Source organism: Bradysia coprophila, unplaced genomic scaffold, assembly GCF_014529535.1.
Source record: "Bradysia coprophila strain Holo2 unplaced genomic scaffold, BU_Bcop_v1 contig_24, whole genome shotgun sequence".
Lineage (NCBI taxonomy): Eukaryota > Metazoa > Arthropoda > Insecta > Diptera > Sciaridae > Bradysia > Bradysia coprophila.
In genome coordinates, this window is record NW_023503501.1 from 7,494,616 (window position 1) to 7,515,755 (window position 21,140).

A 21,140-nucleotide genomic window follows, 5' to 3' on the forward strand; every position below is an offset into this window, starting at 1 on the left:
TTGCGTTAACAATCTGTATTTAAATTGACTCGTCGGTCCCGCACGGCCATGAGTGCCGGTTCTCCGAAACGGCTGGATGGATCCGTGAACTGAATGTGGTTCCTTATATTACTCGAGTTCCTCAATAAGAACATGAAAAAAAAAATCAGAGGTGGTGTCGCGACTCTATTTAAGTTTTGTTCAACACCACCGTGCGTTTAATTAAATGCTATCAGAAGTAGCATGTGAAAAGGGGGGAGAACATTTAAATCTTTTTCGTATCAACAAAATCTCACTCCAAAATTTTCAATTGTCTCTAATTTCCTGTTTATTTCCAAATTTCAGTCTCAAACCGCCACCAAAGGATGGAGTCACAAAGAGTAATCCATCGAAAAGGCATCGAGAGAGGCTAAATGCTGAACTGGACCTGCTGGCTTCACTGCTGCCATTTGAACAAAATATTCTTAGTAAATTGGATCGACTGAGCATACTTAGATTATCGGTTAGCTATTTAAGGACAAAGAGCTACTTTCAAGGTAAGTTTTTGTGTGACTGTGTCACGCTGCAGCCATTTTACACTCTTTTATAGGGAAGTCATTATTAATCGACAGTGATGGCAAAGGGAAAAGATGAGCTCCTTAATAGCACTACGTACCATTAAACTAATGAAGTAATAGATTTTCTGTAAGACGATATTGTCAACAATTGAAGTAAAAGATTTAATAATTATGCGACGATGTGTTTCCCGAAATTAAACGAATGGAATCGAAAGCGATTCTGCTATAATTCTGAAATCACTTGAAAGGACAAAAACATTTAACACAAATGTCCATGAAGATGTGGACATCAGATCTCCCAACCCACCAGTTCTTTAAAAAAAAAAGTTTTATTTCATACGTAATTCTTTTCGACATTCTCTTCGACTATTGTACAGTTACAGACATACCCTACCCATATAGAAAAGTAAATTTGTTTTTCTTTTTCACTGTGTGTTATGTTTTCGCTTTACGTTTTTTTTTTGATGATTTGATCACGCGATGGCGTCGTTAAAGATGTCTCTGCGCTTGCGTTCTTAAAAATAGGGTGTAGACAGAGCAACCCCAAAATAATTCCCATAAATTACACATAAATATAAATGCATATACTATATATGTAAGTAGCACATCGGGGTTTTTGTTGTCTGAGAAACACACATAAATATAGACAACCCTGAGCAAAAAAAAAAAGAAAAAAACCAGCACCAGCACGTTTTATACACAGAGAAAGAATCCTCTCATATACATCTCCGACTATATTATAAGAATGAAAACTGTGAGTAATAACATTGGATTTTTGGGAAATTTTTCTATTGCTACTGCTTGGTTGGGTGGGTATGTCTGCTCTGGTCGTAAAACATTCATGTTTGGTGTGGAAGGTGGGGTACATTTACGGAACAATTTGTGTGTTGGTGCTTATCACCAGGGTACAGGATTATTGCTATATGGATCCTTTATACATATGTATGGAATAGGGCAAATAGAATAGACAAATTTATAACTCGGGTTATCCCTTAAATTCATGAGGATAGCGTCAGTGGTATTTTTCTGTTATTTCTCGTTATTTTTTCTCTTCCTTTTATTTATTTCGTCGGTTTGTTGTTTGGTTTAGTGCTGCTATCACTTTTTTTTTTCTTGTTTGAAATGGGTAATTTTGGGTGAGGTAAAAAGTATATTTAATTGCCTGATGGTTGCTAGTGGTGTATGTATGGAGTTTAATGGTGTATCACTCGGACTGTTTGGCGAATGTTACACAATTATGTTTCGAAAGTTTTAATTGGATTTAATTTAAGTTTGACTTTTATGTGCAGCGACTAGATCATTTTGTAGAATAGTTGAGAATCTACATCGGAAGTGCGACTAGTAGTCGGTTCAAACAACTGCAAACTTAGAATTGATTGTTAGGTCAGAAAAGGTTAGTGGCTACAGATCAGATAACTGCAAAAGTTCGGCCAAATTAGTGGTTGCCAAAATGATAAAGGTTCGGTTCCAGTGTCAAACGATTCGACATGGAATTTTTCTAGCGATTATAACGTGAAGGACGTTTAGTCGGGTGCCCAGAACTGAACTTGTTATCGGCTTTTAAGGCTGTTAGCTGCTCTGAGTTCCTGACAATGGATAGTGAATTTAAATGTGAATTACCAAGAAATCAGAAAGCGCAATTGGCTTGACATGGAAATTAGCCTAATCCTGACAATAACCAAAGACTTTGTTTTCTAAAAAGATGAGGTCCATGACATCAGTTAGGGGACATACATAAAGGACGACTGCGATTCAGTGTTGCCATACAGGTATAAAATCGTTGATAACTTCATGAGCAGGCATTTCTGACGTTCGAAATGTTATGACCGACTCCACCCTCAATGTGGGCGGTAGACCAAACATTTAGCTTCACAAAGTGCATCCTTTTTGATAGCTCTATTTGTCAACACTGAATCGTGGACTACCTTTATGTATGTCCTATAGGATCGGCTAAAACTGATAAAATTATTGTCACCGACTCTTCCGTTTCTTTTGTGGTTACGTACCTATTTTGTTGGTCTGTTTACTCCAGATTTTTTTCTGTCAAAGAATGTCTGTAAAGTGATTGACCCCGAGTCAGTGACTTTACTCGTGTCTATAAACATTAAATTCTCATTCCTTTCAGTTTGCTCGCATAGTAATCCCAAACTTCACAAGCAAAAATTCCAATTTAAAAACGGAAATCACATATTTTTCCAAGGAACTTATATCAAATTTATGATTTTTTTTTGTTTCTGATATAAAATTCATTGTGTTATTTGCTTCGAAAACGAGAATGTACCGTTCAAAGCTGTACATTATTCCTTGTACTTTAATAATAATTCTAGAACTGATATGATGTCATGTTAGACTCATAAAAAAATATAAAACTCCCAACTAAACCTTACTTTTTATTGCGCTAAAACATAAATAAAAAAAATAATCATAATAAAACCTCATTAAGATAACACTGGCTGTATTTTGTATGAAGTTTAGGGGATGTATGTATGTATGTATGTACATACGTATGAATAAAGCCGAAAATATAACCAACAAAAAAATATGTTGAAGGTGGTAGCTGGAAACGGTATATGGTTTTCTATGTTATTTTCGTAAAAAAGTTTGTATTCTTAAAACTTCATATATCGTAATCATATATTCCTCCCTGGCCTCCCTTTCCACTAACAAAAAAAAAATGAAAAAAACATTTTTGTATGTGTAATACCAGAGTAATAGCCAAGATTTATTTCCGATTTAATAAGCTGAATTTAGTTTAATAAATGAAAGTTTTTACGATCTCGTATCACTCAATGGTTTCTTACTGGACGAATGGAATTTTTACAGGTCGCAGACTTTAGGGAGAAAACGACCATTAAAAGATTGAAGTGGTACAACGCTCATGGAGAGTGTTACTATGACTTAATAATAAATCATTTAAGGAAATCCCAGTAGCCTCCGGGTTCAGGTCGACTTAATTTATTTGGCTCATTCCAGTGTTACTAGAATTCCCAGAATTATATGAAATTCCAGTGACTTTTAGGAGAGACTGTAATGAAGTTAACAACCTCAATGAACTATATGCCGAAATTCAGGTTTGATACATACTGGTTGAGTTTAGGCCTCAGCAGGTTGAATCTGAATTAACTTGAGTCAAATCAGGCGTTCACAGCGCGTGTTCAGCGCAGCTCACTGTACCCGCCCGACCTGTTCGAGTCGGCATCGCGTCACATAGATCTTTTAAATAGTAACTTACATAATTATGGATAAAATGATGAAAAATAGAGTTTTCGTGTGCATCTTGGTGATCCGAGACGAAGCTGATGTCGATAAACACATGAAAACGATACTTTCATTTTTATTCCGAGTGGATTTTACATGCTAAGGACGTCGATAGTAGTGCTTGAAACATGAAGAGTTGATGTGTGCAGCATGTAATATATATACTATGCACCTCTGCCCAAATGTTCATTTCGACCAGTGGGCTACGCCGAAGGCGCGGAACTTGATCCCACTCGTCAAAATGAACACTGAGCGCCAGTGTGTATTGTTTCAACACTCGTCTCACAATAGTTAGCAAGAAATTCGTGTTGTCTTTCTTAAATTTCAAATTCCAATAGTTCCACTTCTGACAACATGTGTGGAACTAAGAAAAACAGAGAGTCGCATGAATATTGCTAAGTATTTTGAGGTGACTGTAACAAATTGAATTATTTTCATAACTAACCGCATTTTCGGTTTTTGGAAAATTTAATGTACAAAACAGACCGAAAACCACAAAATAGGAACACGTTGATCTCAGCTTTGTATTATTTTTTTTGATAATAACCCTTAATTATGCTACATAATGCACATAAATTATCGTAGAGGTTTTTTCCCTGAATGTGAATTTTGTTTGGGGTGAGCGACTGCATACTGAATTTCTTTCAATTGAACAAAAAGATAGAAGGAGAAGAAAAAAAAGCTGCACACCACACCACTGTAAATTGTCTTCGAATTACAAACCTTTTAAATAAACTGCTATCGTCTTCCTCTCCATCCGCGATCATTTTCCCCAAGACATTTGAAATATTTTTTTTTTTACCACAACTTCACAAATGATCATTTTCTTCCTGTAGTACCAAAACCGTCACATTCACTCACCAAATTTAGTACCGAAAGAGCAACATTCTCCCCTACTATTTTCTCTCAATTTTCATTCCCGCTTATGTCATTTTCGATCCTATCTTTATTCTTTCCCAAATGTGTCAAGTTGTTGTATGTACGCGAATGTAATGCTTTTAGTGTTTTGTGACAATGCATTCATAAGGATTGCTTTCAGCATTCATACGGACTGCTTTCGGCATTCATTCGGATGTCTTTCGGCATTCCTACAGATTGCTTATTTTTCGACATTTGTAAGAATACATGCACACGGAACGGACTTCTTTAGGCATTCATACGGATTTCTTTCGGCATTAATATGGAATGCTTTTGCACCGGTATGTTGTTCAGTTTTGTTGTTATGTTTTGTTCGGAATGTGACTTTGGTACTCCAGGAAGAAAAATAGTATACAAACCACGGATCAAAAAGGTGTGTTTTAGACCACGGTGGTGAAAACGTCCTTAGTCTCCGCTCCGCTTCGCGTCGCTCCATCCCTGGACGTTTTCACCACCTGGGTCTAAAACACACCTTTTTGATCCTTGGTATGTAACATACTATTCTTCTTCGTTGAGAATCTTTTCAGTTCTGAATATACATACGAGAAGCAGCATATCATTGAACATACGTAAAAACAATAATATTAGTGCCACAGACTACAGAATGCACAGTTAGATACAACCGAGGATACAACTAATATTCTGAACGTAATAAACAATGAACTAATAAGCCAGGTGTTTGCTGTCTCATATCAACGAAATTTCAACGATATGGTGGAAAATGTACGGTTTTTGTTTTGTGGGGTTAGTGCAATATGGTCAAAGAATTACAGTTTTTAATTTATTTTATTGTTTTTTATCCAAGGTGTTGTTGGGAACCATATGGAATAATTTATGTATGTTGTGTTTGGTTGAGTGATGGGATTCTGAAAATGATACACCTCGGACACAATGCAACATATTTGACCGTAGTTTTGTTTCACATTTTGTTAAAATTATTCTAGGGGGTTGAAAAAAACAGTCAGATCGAAACGTATTTACCATGCCAGTTCACATTGTCTTTACATAATGGATTTTGATGAAGAAAATTTGGATTCGAGTTTGATTTAACGATTTTGAGATAAACAAAACTTCATATTCTCGCTGGGTATCTTTGCTTCTATGAGTAGTCTAGGCCGCGTATTTAACTTCCATAAAATCTATTGCTGTTTGCTATATTAAGATGTAGTCAATTATAGACAGCAAAGATGTTCATTTACTTCCGCAAATCATTTTATCGAACAATGATTGATTTCCATGCAATGATGAAGCATATTTTTTCTTCAACAAAAAAAAAGTGATGTGTTTACCCTCGTAAGCCCCTCCACACAATACGACAATAACACATAATAATGTTCCTCCTCGTCAAATAGACAAAAACATGACACGCGTTACTTAATGTAACGTATCATCATTTTGATAGTTTGTGATGATGCAACAAATGGGATTTTGTTTGGGCTTTGTGCGGTTAATTTTGGCTTGTTTAATGTTTATAGAGTGCGTCGATATGACGAGATAATCGACAATGTTTAAATATTTGTTTGATGAGTCTTATGGGATATAAGTCAATTTTTGAAATGAATTTGAGGGTGGAGTAGAACTAGGAACAGAAAAAAATGTTTTAACAAAGGAAATAAATTTTAGATTCTCCGGTCATTTTGTTAGTTTTTAATGTTTCATTAGAAATTAGAACAGACAGATGTTTGGTGTACCGTTCAGAATTTTTGAATTTAATGCTTGCTGGAAACGGTTTGTTCTTAATTGATAATTTTATTGTTCAACAATGGAATTATGAAGATCCATTAATTGAAGTGAAAAGCATATCCAATCCTTGTAAATGACATGTACAAAATGCATCAAAGAAATACCAAATTGTGAAAAATGATCCGAAGATTGATTGGTCTGTGGATGTGGAAGATTGTATTTTTATTAAATTTGGAAAATAAGTCACGCCAAACCAAAAAGACTTCAGAAACTTTATGTCAACTTTTTCTATCTTCGATGTTTACTTAGCCTAAAACCCCAATTTACCTCAGTGATTTCGATCTTTGGTAAATGTAATGAACACGATGTTTTAACTAAACGCTAAATATAGTCCTTCAAGTTCTTAGCCACTTATGCTGACTATTAAGAGTCAATTCGCCAATTTCTCAGCCATTTGGAAAACAAGCTCACGCCGATATTATTGAGCTATAGCTCATTCGATTCGTCGTTCAATTCTAGCGAGGGGGTGTCTGCCATTTTTTCTCAAAAAAATCCAGTTTGGGTGTAATGTGTCTACATGTGAAGTGATGTCAGAGGGTGGTCAGAACACTTTTTTAGCAATAACTTGAGGAAGGAGTAACACAAAAAGTTGAAACTTTGTAGGATTGTTGGCATATCCACGGCCGACCGTTTGAGCCCACTCTGACTTCCACGCGCCACCCATGGCCGGCCATCAGTCAAAGTATGGTCAACTTTCAAATAGTACTGTACCTCTGCAACATCATTGTTCTGGGCCTGCTCTGAACTACACATTATGCTAGCTGGCTTCAGCCTCTATCACATATCAAAAATCTACCACAGAAGTTTTGTGTTGCAGGATTTGCGGACCATTTCAAAAAAAGTTGACCTTTACGGCTGGAATAAAGGAGTAAATTTGAACCAAACTTATGTCCAAAATGGATTTTTTTTATAAGTAACGTGTCTGGGGGACAATTATAGCCCATAGCCGATCGATTCCGAGTAACTCTTTTCGAAAAATATCTATTTTGGATCTACAGATCTACTTAAACAAGTAGAAACTTCAATAATAAACATTTCTCGCTCGTCATTCACAATTTTCTATTCTCAAAATTCAATGTAATTTTCACAAGTCTTACTATGCACTATTTTTTATAGTGGCAAACGACTTCACGTTAGTTCCGAAAAAAGGACAAAGTCATAAGCAACTGTAACTGCTATCACCGCCAAAATTATACACCTTTCATGTACACATTTTATTTTCCATGACTCACTAAAAGCTTTCAGTCTTGTGTCATAATATTTAGCGTATACAAATTAAAATTGCCCGTACATTCCATGCATAATAAAAAATAAATAAAAACAAAAGAAAAAATCTTTATTTTTTGTCGGTGGAAAAGGAATATCCACTTAGTCGTAAGTAAAGTATGAAATCTTGATTAATTAAAAAAAAATGTTGCTCCGTATAATCATGCTAAACAATATGTTATATAAATTATGCTTAGCAACAGTAGCAGAACCATAGCATAACCGTCAAAACTACTATCTGATTAGGACAAAAATGTATATCAGGACGAAAATTTATTAACGTAATGCTCGCACATGTTTCTATAAAAATGAATTTTTTTACGACTTTAGCTCATTTTTATTCATAATTATGAATTATGAGACTAAGTTTTGGCATAATTATTTTGCTAATTATTCCTTTTTTGAAAGATAAAAGCTCTTGGCTTATAATTAATATGTTGAGCATTGGGCGAGACGTATACTTTTATTGTAGTTTTGTTTAGAAACTCGACTCTGAGTGTGAGTAGATTACGTTCTTGCTTTTAGATTTTACCCATTATATTTTACATGAGTCGAAAACCGTACTTTGCATGTTTCAAGCACTACTTTCAACGCCATCAGCATGTAAAATCTAGTACTTCATTAGTTTTATCATATATTTTCCTACTTATATATTAAAACATTAGTCGGAGTTCGTCTGATATTTTTATCATCCTTGTCGATAACAGATGTCTAGCTAAAGAAGATATAGTTTTATATGATCTCATCTACAGATGTCAAATTTGTAAGAAGTAGAGGATCCCAATGAGAACGAAAAATTTTACCAGATCAAAACACTAACTATTTTCTGAACTCCGCTGCTCCCTCAGTGTAATTAAAATGAATTGAAAGGACAGCGGCTGATAAATGTTTAAATTTTCATTACTCGACATATCCGATCCATGATTAAATCGAGTAAAATAGCCAAAACAAATCAAACAATAAAGCGTGTACGTGTTGTTTGTTATTTTCCGTTCGGGTTCATTAACTCAAATTAATGGTGAATGGATTGGATGGGAATAATAGAAAGGAAGATTTTAGGATGTTCGTTGTAATATAACAACTTTTCAATAAAGAGAATTTTTCTTTCAATTTCAAAACTAAATTACTCCTCAGTTTATCTTATTGGCACGTGTCGGCTACCATCATTCCAAAATACGGTTAATATCCTGTGAAAAAATACATGTCAAAACATTGACATTGGTCAGTGGTTTCAACTAAATTCGTTTTAAATTGATTGACTTTGCAATGGGAATGAAGATGTTGACATTTTAATAATTCTGTTGAGGATACAATTCGTTCACATTTTGTACACTTGGTTCTTGGTTCTTGGTTCTTGGTTCAATGGCTTGGTCCTCCTAACATATAAAATGAAACTTCGACGCTATCCGATTCTTATGTGTTTTATTCAATGCTGCTTATCGGTCGAGCGTCTACAATGGAATGAACATCGTTTCTGATTACAATCACATGACTATGCTAAGAGGTGTTACATTTGTGTTAGTTAAACCTCACTCTTCACCATAGGGTAGTACCCGGCTTGCGGGTCACTACATTACTCCCCTTTCAGCGAAGCGATAATGAAAAATGTGATAAAACTTTACTGCAAAATTAATTCATAAAACCGTGCTTCTTCTGGTCTCGAAATTAAAAATCATCGTGCAAATTAATTTTTGTCTCCCTTTTCTTAGTTTCAACACCGTCTATCGGTAATATTTACTTTAGCTAACGGTTAATAGCAAGTTTACGTTTGGTTAACGTTTCTCAAAATGCAAAACTCACAAAACGTGAGTAAAATTACAGAAAATCTGGACGAGAAAATTACGACGATCGAATGCTTACTGACCATGAACAATTTTTTTTTTTTTGTTGTCCCGGCGATTGTCCCGCTCTGGTGACCTTCATATTCATGGTTCCTCGCTCAATTCTCCAAGGTTCCTTATGCTTTCTTGATGCACAAATACATGGATACGTAGGAAATTGGCGAAAATTCTCTTGATCGGTTTGGACATTCAAACTAATGACGGCACGTCAGTTACTTGTCTGTTGTACGATCTGTCTTCGTTGTCCCTTATGCTCATTTGATGCACATTTACTTTGGTACGTTGAAGAATGACGCAATTTGCCTAATGTTAACTGCGCGCCTGCCTTGTAATTCATTGAATGTCTTTTTGTTCTCGTAATTAGCGGTTAGAGGATTTGCTGTCGGTCCCGTTATGTCGCATTAGATCACACCATTATTTATCACGTTAGCTTGCTTTTCGTCTTTGTTCTCCACACTGTTGATTTATGCTCGACTCGCCTTTGGTTTTGATTCCATCATTGAATTTATGACTTTGCTTTGCTCGACCCGTTGATTATTTTTCCGCCATCGAATCTGTTGCTCTTTGTCCAAACGAACGGTACGCTGATGACATAACATTTATATCATGAAATTCGATTTCCTTCACCGGCGGTTTAAACTGTTACACTTTTAATGTAGATTCGTTTTTGTTTACAATTAATTCGAATCTGGTTGCGATCTGTTCAACTCGGGGTCACCAAATGTTAAGGCCGAAGCCCTAACATATAAAATGAAACTTCGACGCTATCCGATTCTTATGTGTTTTATTCAATGCTGCTTATCGGTCGAGCGTCTACAATGGAATGAACATCGTTTCTGATTACAATCACATGACTATGCTAAGAGGTGTTACATTTGTGTTAGTTAAACCTCACTCTTCACCATAGGGTAGTACCCGGCTTGCGGGTCACTACAGCTTCAATGCAAACATAAACTCAGTCAGAGCCTATTTTCAAGAAAACATTTTGTTTCATCTGTTCAATAGTGTAGCTTGTTGACCGAGGACTCTCATTGCATTAATGAGTTGCCAGTTTTCGTAGGTTCGAATTTCAACCCCAACACTGATCCTGTTAATTAGATTGGTCTACAAAATCAACATCTCGTAGAATCGGTTCGTTGGTTTGCGGTTGTGATAGTATCTACGAGCGTTATTTCTCGTTCTCATATTGTACTAAAAGATATAGCTTGTGCATCGTTTGTATTGTCATTCAGGAAGACGAAACAATCCGTTGACCGTGTATATTGTCTTTAAATTTTTATAAAGTTGTAAATACACTCCTCAAGAGCTTTATTTTGCATTCAAGCTATTTATTCAAGTATCAAATTTTTAAACATTCTTGATGCCAAAATACTTCCGTCGAAACGTTTAATATCATGAGGACATTCGAAGCATTACCCCCACAGAAACAGTACAACGAACTCGGATGATAAAAATAAATTCTCATACAATAAGCCCATCCTGCAATTATAAAGTAATTTCCATAATGTAATGCATTTTAAAGCAATGCCTGATCATAATCCAGAATTTAAAATTACTTTTCTGTGTCGACCGTTGATGTATTGGAAATGAATATTATTTTTACTATTAAGTATGTTGAAGCATAATTTATGGGCTGACAAGTACTGACAATAACTTTATGTGAAATTTCTTAAATTAGTTGAAATTGAACTATTAATTACTTTGAACATCAGGTGTATCTAGACATCTAGACCATCGTATGAACAACGTTGGTTTTTGTGTTGTTGTTTTTTTTTCGGTCGACGTTCCTATCGATCGATATAAATAATTAATTCGGTAAAAAAAGGTATTAGAACATAAAAATTTAAATTACAGAAACCTCCAAATAAACTACCAGAATAAAAGAAGAAAAGGAAAAAGTAGAAAACGTAAAGCTTCAACCCCCATAAAATACCAAGAAAATAAGAAATGTTTATCGGCAAACATTTTCGGAATTTAATCGATAACATTTTCCACATAGTTTGTTTGGTATAGCTCCAACATTTAATATAAAATGTATAGAAAAGTATATATATATACAAACATATAACCAGAAATATAACTATATCGTAAATATCTGAACGCCACAAAGAGCACCCAAAAACCGTTACGAAGAGGAATAATAGTGTTTCTACGAAATAAATATTTATATATAAAGCAAATATGGATGCTATATAGCATATAAATACACATATTATTACAACAAAATGTTAGTAACACACAGCACCAAAATGGAAAATAAAAGAGTAGAAACGCAAAGATGGCTGTCCTGAACGGAAATGGAGCATCGGAAATGAATACAATTGCTAAAACAGACGTTTTACGTATTGTTTTAATTATTTTCCAATCCTCCATCGAGTGACACTAACTTACGGTCGGTGTTATCAAGCTGAAATTTGGAATTTTCCGGTTTTTTTAGTATATGGCCCATTCCATTAAAACCTTTTTGAGACATGATGTCACAAGGCCCTTGTGACAAGGGTGTCTTCTGGCTTTATTATACAAACTTTAATTGTGTGTAGACTTGCTCGTTATACTTCATCAATTCTTCACAAAAAATGCCAAAATGACAACTTTAATATGGACTTACCCATATACCGATGACAAATATCCTTTTCCACAAAAAGACTCTTTTTTGTGAATCAAATTCTTTACGTTACACATGCTGTAACGTCTCTCATTAAAGCTTATCTGCACGCCCCTCCTCAACAAAGTGATTTTTCTCGCATGAAATACATTGAGTGGAAAGATATGACCTCTGACTATAAGATAAAAATTAACTCCGATCAAAATGTGTCCACTCATGAAATGAAAAATTTTGTATGGGGAAGGAGCTGGTCCGATTTTACTGAATGCTGTTCTGAGCTCCCGATAGGTCACTGAATCGATGTGTTTTCTTAGTTTTTGGGTGCATCCCGGAAAAACTTCTTTATTGTTGAGGAGGGGCGTGTCTGAAGTATTTGCCACAAAATCTTTTACTTCATTTAGTTATGATATAAGAGGACGAGAGTCACAGTTCATCGTTTTAATCAGTCTAGATTGTGGATAACACACTTCCCAGTACCAATCATGCGGTATAGGTTGTGTTCTGCCTTTAACCTTTTTATGTCAGAAAATACGGTACTGCCACTAAAATTCTCGAGAAAAAGAGACCCACACCGACACCATCAGTAACAATAAATTCCAACATACACAAAGCATCCGAATCCCAAAACGCCAGAAAGAAAAAAAAAATTGGCGAAAATTAATAATTCATCAATTTATCTCTTCCCATATTACCAAAGCACTCATTGTATTAGCCTATAATTGACCATAAAATCGAAATAAATGTAGAACTGGCGCAAGGATATGTACTTCGAATATGAACTCACGACGACGGTCATATAATAAACACTCAGCAAGGGGTGCTATTGTATTCCTCCCTCGTTATAAAAACGATTGCTGTGTATTTTGCTACACCAGTTTCGCTTGTACTCAACTAAATACCCAAAAAAACGGATGATCTTTTCGGTTAATTTATCAATAAATAAAGCGAAATAGATCCTTCAGCTTCATAGCATATGGTTCGTGTGGGGGAGATTTGTACGTTCGTCGTACCGTTGTTTGTGTAGTTCAGTTCCGATGTTAATAAATTCTTGTTTCATTACATAGAGCTACATTTACACCGTAGTTTCTCTATGTACTCGTAGTCGTATACCTATGGATAGCGCAGTACGTTATGTGATGACCGTGCTTTTTATATGACCTTAGATTGTGTACTGTGGAAAATTCGTATATTTTTCTCCGAAAATTAATTTCTAAAATTGATAGCAGCTTTGTCCCGTTGAAGTTCATTTATGCGAACGGTTGTACGCTGTACGTTATTCGTATATATATTTTTATGTTCACAATAACATCGTGGTGGCTAACAACCAATATTTGTGTTGAGGTAAATTACTTTTTGTTGTCTGACGCGGTGGGAAAATTATTTCCGAATGATATAAAATAATCAACCCCATAGATCAGCAAATTTACCTCGCATTAAAATCTAATTACAATTCACTGTGTATGTATACTATACATGCCGGTCGGACAGAAAACGTTTTTTTTTTAGTTTTGTGGTTGAGTTAATGCTTCCTACTTTTTTCAACGCAAAATTTAATGGAAGAATATCGAGGTTAATTTCCTAGAACTAACAGTGATGGCTAGATGAGACTGTAAACAGTTTTACCTTAAGGAAAATTGTTTTGTTTAATATTTGTATTAATAAAACCAATGATGATGTCCCAATTTTATGATAAAAATAAAACTTCGTGAATAAATGGGGAGTCTATCAGAGTTCCCGTTTGCAGTAAACTAACGATCATAATGACTTTCGAAAGTTGTGCTTAATACAAAGTTTTTTATGTAAACGTTAGGGGTGTCTTTCTCTGTCTATCATGTTTGTATTCGCCAGAAATTTTGATCTCTGCGAATCACCTGGTTCCCAGGCATCGACATTAGCATGTAACTACCATCTGTCGTCGAAAGTCAATCAAATAACAATTATTCAAAATTACTAACCTCGACTCCGTCAGTACTCTTGCCATTAACAAAATTTATCTCTGTCTTACAGTAGTAATGCACAAAGAAAAAGAAGAAAATGGAATGCTGTCCCATATGCATCATCATGATACATATAGATCAAGGGAGCTGGGAGTTTTTGAGAACGGATTGCTGGACGGCGAAATGTTTTTACAGGTGAGTTCGTCTAAATTTTTTAAATGAAATTCCATGAAAAAACGAAAATGTGAAAGGAGTACAGCGTACGAACATTACATCGATCTAATAATGTCGATATTTCAACCATACAATTAACCGTCATGTTATAGAGAATCATCTGATTTTGTAATTCTGATCAATAATCTGATAAATCGTTTAAGTACTGTCCGGCACGTAATAATAGACGTAGACACAGTGTACACGGTATGCTTGATTAACTCTATAAATGGTGTTCTGTATCTATTTAATTAACTTTACAAGCAATAAATCATCTCCTGTTTGTATATCATAATATAAACAAACCTTAGTGATAGTGGCATTTAAACAAATTATGGTCTAAGAATGATTAGCCACACATAAGCATTATGCACCTTTTAGTTTGTTAATAACACATAATTGAATTAATGCAACTTTGACTTATTTAATTAAAATAATAATTGCAGTAATAACGAGCGGTGTATTTATTGCTATCGCACGCTGTATAGCCCATCCTATTTGATTGGAACCCATAAATCCATGTGTGGAATTTTGCTCTCGTACACATTAAGAGTCTATGTGCTGTCCATTTTCTGTGTGGTTCCATTTTCGGAGTGTAGAGCAATATTTGCACTGGTCTAGGCGGTTTTTTGTTTTTGCAATTTTTATCGTTACAACAAAGTTGTGTTTCGACTGTTCTGGCCTTACTTCATATCAATTCGCTATTCCATTCCGTGTTGAAAGGTTCTTGTAGTCTATTAATTTGAAACTCAACTGTAAACCTTTAAACAGGGACGAACTGGCCATAAGATGAAATTGGGCAATCCAGACTACGCCTCTTGGTTTTTTCGATTGAAATTTCTGTATTGGGGCCAATGACACTTAAGTTTGCGGCTTTAGAATAAGATTTTGCGTTCAAATAGTAATTGCTCGATGTGCCCTCAGGTAGTCATACCGGCTCTGCCTTAACACAATTGGCAATTTTAATTTACAGAAGACGTCAGTGGAATGTATACATGAGTTTGTTAAAGCTGGTCCACTCATACCAACAAAAGTGGCGTATATGGAGCCTGTAACTTTTAAGTGTTACGTCAACTTACACTTATATTATCTCCATACACGCACGGAGGTGATAGTACTAACACCATATAGAGATGTATGTGCAATTGTGTTTGTATGAGACTCGCATACTATGAGTGGACCAGCTGAAGCAGATAAGTTAATTCATGTCTAAATTTTAATGACGTCCCCTGTATGATCAAAATACTAAATTTTGGATATTAAGATGTCGCAAGGTTGTGTATCCGATTTTCGTTGTCGCAATGTTCTTTGATGTAAACTTATCAATTTGAAGTTGATGTCTCACTTCCACATATTAAGTTGAACTTTCATCTAGTGCATGAAATGATGACAATTTTCAGATTCAGTCTGAATCGTTCAGCCTGAACGATGTTTCATCAGGGCCTGTTTTAAGGGCTCAATTTTTTCGTCATTTTTTTACTTATTTACTTCTAAGGTTACTTCTAATTGAACAACTTCTGGATTTTTTAGCTGTTGTCGAGGAATTTATGGAATTTTAATTCCGTAAAATAGGCCCTGTGTTTCATATAATGCATGAAAGATACCGTCTTCAGTTTCAGCCTGAATCATTCAGGTTTCGCATTTTCAAGTAGAAATGTCTATTTTGACAGCCGTTCGACATCAACCTTTGAAAAACTCTTGATGCAAGTTGCCTCAGATACTGAATTTGACTACACTTTCCCACTGGACCTCGGCCTACCACCGTGCGTTCTAGATATAGAAACACATTTCGGTATAATCCAATTTTTGGCACGAGTCTGCCTCTTCTGACATCGAAAAAAATCTGCATACCTACATAATTGGCATGAAGCATCAACGGATAACCCTGTTACGCTTTGCATCGCATCGCATTAAATTCGAGTGTGAACCATCACAGCGATCGTGATTACACTCATTGAAACAATTTACATCTGAATCAACTAACTGTTCTAATTCGACGAGTGCCTCTTTCCAAATGAAAATTACAATCAATCTCGTAATTTATCTACTTTGTGATATATTATTATTAAATAAACGCTCCAGTAATAATTTATTTTTTTAAATCTCATTATGTAGTGATAATTAACAGTATTTTTCCATTTTTTTCTATTTTTATCCACTGTTACGTGGATGCAGATATTAAATATATCAAGTAATTAGTGTTTAATAACCATCTATTCGGCGTTATACCACTGTGGTGCGTTTGATTCAGACGATAAGTCTCTACAATTAAATCAAAATAAGAAATTAATTGTCGACTGTGTGGTATATTAACAAAATTAATTTCGTTGGCCGAACGAAATTTGGACAGAAGAATATTAAACGGTATGTTGTAGCACAAGGACTGTAATTTAAAATCATGGTTGTATGTGATTGAAAATGTCCAAGGACGTGAGCCAGGTGTACTTTTACTCAACTCGAGACCAGATATGAAATTGTAGCACAAGGGCCACGGATCTTGCATTTTATGCTTACTTTATGTCCAGGTCACAATTTTTTTTTGTAGAGTCACAGTCACAAAATTCTTCACATTGTACTGACAAAAAAGATTTTAAAATATTACCTGTGGTAGGTATATAACTCGTCTCCCGGTAATCTTTTTTGTCAAATAAAAATACCATTCCTGCTGCAGGTAACTTTAACTTACATGCAAAATAAAGCTACCTGGAGGCAAATTACCTGTCACATAGAAATATTCTAAAATCTTTCTGTCAGTTTGTCGTTACAATAACCTGATCACTAACTAGTGACTAGTTGTTAGAGTGGCTAGACAAAATGGTGTCGTAGGTACCTCTACGGAAAAGACTCTGCGGTATCTTCTTTTGTTTTCGCGCATGCAGTGTCTGATTTATTTTCAATTTAACGTTGAGAGAACAAACCGAAAGAGCCCACGAACAATTCATAGAGTGATAGTCAATATATCACAGCGAGAAATGAACAATTCTCACACTTTCACATTATTCGGCCGGAAATGTTACATTGTTACATAGCTTACGATATCGCTTCGTACATTCATTAGATTTATATTAGCAAAGGTTTCAGTTACACAAGATCCAAGTTAAAAGTTGGAGAAAAAAAATTCCGATTCATTTGAAACGAATTAAAACCAAAATTACATACTCATCATCATACCCTTTTTCGATGGTATTAAAGAGCACTCACAGTAAAATATCAAAAATATTTCGCTATTTTCCCACATAAACTGAAACACCATATCACGTCCCAACGACAAGAAATGTTACCGAAGACCGAAAAACAAAATAAACAAAAAATCGTTTTAATAAAAACAACATTAATTTCCAAAATTATACTCATTCGGTTGAACAGGGAACAAAAAAGATATGTGAAACAACAACGAAGAAAATCTTCTTCTAATGCCTCAGTTATCATCAGATATTAAATAAATGTTTTTGATATTATTAAAATCGCATTAGAAAGAAACAGAGATGGGGGATACAATTATTTAACCGTATTGGAACAGAATTTATATTATCATTCTGGCGGCTGTTCTGTGACTCAGATTCAGATTGTTTATTAAGAGTTGTAAGTACAAACTTTGCTGGAGGAACCGACATTTATACATAAAAAAAACTAATGACCCCCCGATCACCAAAAAAATGTTCGCAAGATGCAATGTACTTAGATTATGTCAGTAATGTGTCAGCATAATGTCTATATTACTACTCGTATCTGATGAATTAATGAAAAGAATGATTATACATGGAAATATGGACCTATATATGCTACAGCAATCTAAGTCGCACGAACCTAATTTGATTGATAAATTTGAATCATTATATTTGGCACTGCTCTGTGTCACAAAGGCGAACCTTTCCGACACATGTAACATTACAATGTGAATGGAATTTGTGAATCTGCCATTATGACGAGAAAATCTGGTATTTCGTTTGTCGCCCTAGTGCTTGATATCAAATCTATTGGTAGTTTTACTTCATTAAAACGAAACCTACTGAAGCAAATCTATTACTTCTTATGTTCAACTTTATTTTATGTTACATAAGAGAGGCTTGGCTAGTGATAATGATTGTTTTTGTTATCGTTGTCGATAACAGATGGTTAACCACAACTATTAGACAATATCCCCAATTTTGTTTTATCAGCTGATTCATACGATGTGGTTACGACAACGAAACTTTTTCGCACTATTGCCAAGGCCAGGTTAAAACGGTTTACTATCGCAATGTTTACACGCGATGTAAGGCGCTTTAACTTGGCCTGAACAGCTCTTTTCACAACACGTGCGTGCCTAAATCGAAATTTTGCGCAATAGATAAGACAATTGTCAATCCGAGGCGAGGCCGAGACACAGAAAGTCGTCGAAGATGTGAACAATAGAATCACATACAATAGTAAGCTGCTAGAGCTTCTATTGTTCTATTCTTTTCAACTATATTGTTCTATTGATTGATTAATAGTAATTAATTATATTATCTAATCTTCTAGCTGACATGGAAAAAGAGTGGTTAATACTGTGTGATTGTTCTCATGTTCGACGACATTCTGCGGCCACGGTATATCAAAATGCATGTAAACACAAATACACACAAATACTTTTTAACTTATACTAAATTGATTGACGGAAGTGCAAAAACCCTTTTTCGATACTTGTACCGAAATGGTATCTTACTCGTCTCAGATTGACATTCTCACTCCTAATGCATAAACCAGAACCATTTCGAAGTAATCGTTATTTCTACTCACCACTTCCCGTCTGTAGTCCTTTGAAAGACATCTTCTGGCTTATTGAGATGAGTCACATCAGTCGAATTGCTGTTGCGATTGTTTACATTAATTTATATGCCTTTAAATAAATAAATAATTTTTTTGTTTGTGTTTCTTTATGAGTACATAATTACCTCGGGGTATTTATGAATGAAAATATTTTTTTACGTTCATTAATCACAAAGAACGAGTTTCATTTTTTTTCGGTTAATTTGGACGGAATCAATGTAATAACCAATTAGACGTATGCTGTATTTCATTCATAATTTTTTCTGAGACTATTCTCTTACTATACATTGTAATGAATGTGTGTATGAATGATTAAGAATACGAGTGGTTAACTTTCGAAGCCGAGAGTAATTAATAACTTCTTTTTCCGAGAGAATGTTATAGTTGAGTTGCTTTACCTGCTAATTGTAATAGTAAAATTGATTCAGGTGGTTGAACGTAGGAAAAGTTTATGTTCCACTACAGTGTGCTGAACCAATTTAATGAAGATTTGTTGGTAATATGCAAGATGCCGGAAGCGATATATTGCCTATACTCATGTAAAACTCTTTCGATCTGCCTAATTGAATTGAAATTAATCGAATTACATGCACTCTTGATGGATTACATTTTCAAGATCCTATTAGACCAATGCTCCAACAATAAATAGCCAATTCATTGCAAAAAAAAAACATTTCTGTAATCACCCGTCAATTAAATCAAAAAGCCTATCATATTGATATCTACATACCAAAAACGTCTGAAATTCCACACACAATAAAAATAAGTTTACTTCACACCACGAACCCGAAATCGCTTTACGTGACTAACAATGTATAAGTTACGTATCAAACCTGTACAAACATTCAAATTCTCATTAATCAAAATCTCAAAATAAATTAATAAAACCATTTTGAACAATAATCACTCAAACGATGCGTTTCACGAGTAATTTATGAAGTTTTCTTTGGGTCACGTCACGGAATACCTATATGAGTGTGATATTCATATTCAGACCAGAAAGTCCCCCCCTAAAATAGAAGAGTTAGGAGCACACATTTTGCGCGCTTTTATAACGTCGGTTACAAATTCAAACACGCCATGTTTGTAAAGGTGTCACGTGTGTAAGTGCAATTATTAATATGCCGCTTTTTCTCCATGTGGATTGTTGTAATTCGCGTCGTGATGATTATAGTGTGTTTACTTGCTATGCCGGAGTTATTTTCTTCGTGGCATAATTTTCAGCGAACTCGCTGGAAGTCAAGTAAAATCCATTTCATTTACTTTGCATGGATTGTCCGTATATAAGCATTCAATGTGTTGATTTGTAGTTGGTTTTTTTTTACAGGCAATATCTCTGTGGAATTGCTAAGTACACGTGCAATCATCACTACATAATTCCACACTTAATTTTATATCAAAAGTATCGTTTTAAGAAGGGAGCTTAGCGTAAAATCAATGTGTAAAAATCAACCTGTAGCTGGACTGTAACAATGAGATTCAACCGATTCTTTTTTATTCGTTTCGTTCGTTCCGTTGATTCGTTTACAAAATATTGCGTGCAGAATTCTAAAGAGTTTTTGTTCATTTATATTTTGGAATCGAAACGGTTTATCAATTTGCTAGTGTAGAATATATAAGTCAGACACGCTCAATGGGTGCTAAATGGGTGCACTTTAAACTTTATTGATTGTTTAAATGTCCGGGCAATATCAACATATGTTAACGGCGAGTGTGAGTGGATGGAAAAAGCTTTCTAATTTTCACTTTCGAAGGCAATGCTTTCAGCTGATGGAAATAGAAGGGCTCTTTAGAAAAACCGATAACAATTATTTGTTTTTGCGAGGTTGTGCATAATCGATAACCATATACTTGCCTCCGATCACCGATTAATGATATAGAATACCAGCTATACGACACCTGAACGGAAAGCTTCCTCACGCAAAAACAAAGAGAAAAAAAAGAGAAGAAAAAACCACCTGGCTATCTTTAACTTAATAGCTGTAATTATAGTCGTATTGATTTATATTTCACTAAAGCTTTTCACCATTTT

General features: G+C 34.9%; 1 protein-coding gene across 6 annotated transcripts in view; it reads left to right on the top strand.

The window, feature by feature from the left end:
- Positions 1 to 21,140, top strand: part of LOC119077662 (aryl hydrocarbon receptor) — a 68,846-nt gene that overhangs the window by 39,021 nt on the left and 8,685 nt on the right. For 5 of the 6 annotated variants that reach the window (XM_037184886.1, XM_037184887.1, XM_037184890.1 and 2 more), the window contains exons 3-4: positions 325 to 515; positions 14,175 to 14,299. In XM_037184886.1, the coding sequence (XP_037040781.1) occupies positions 325 to 515; positions 14,175 to 14,299 (316 nt within the window). The remainder of the gene's footprint in view (positions 1 to 324; positions 516 to 14,174; positions 14,300 to 21,140) is intronic. The other variant, XM_037184889.1, reaches the window with a different exon arrangement.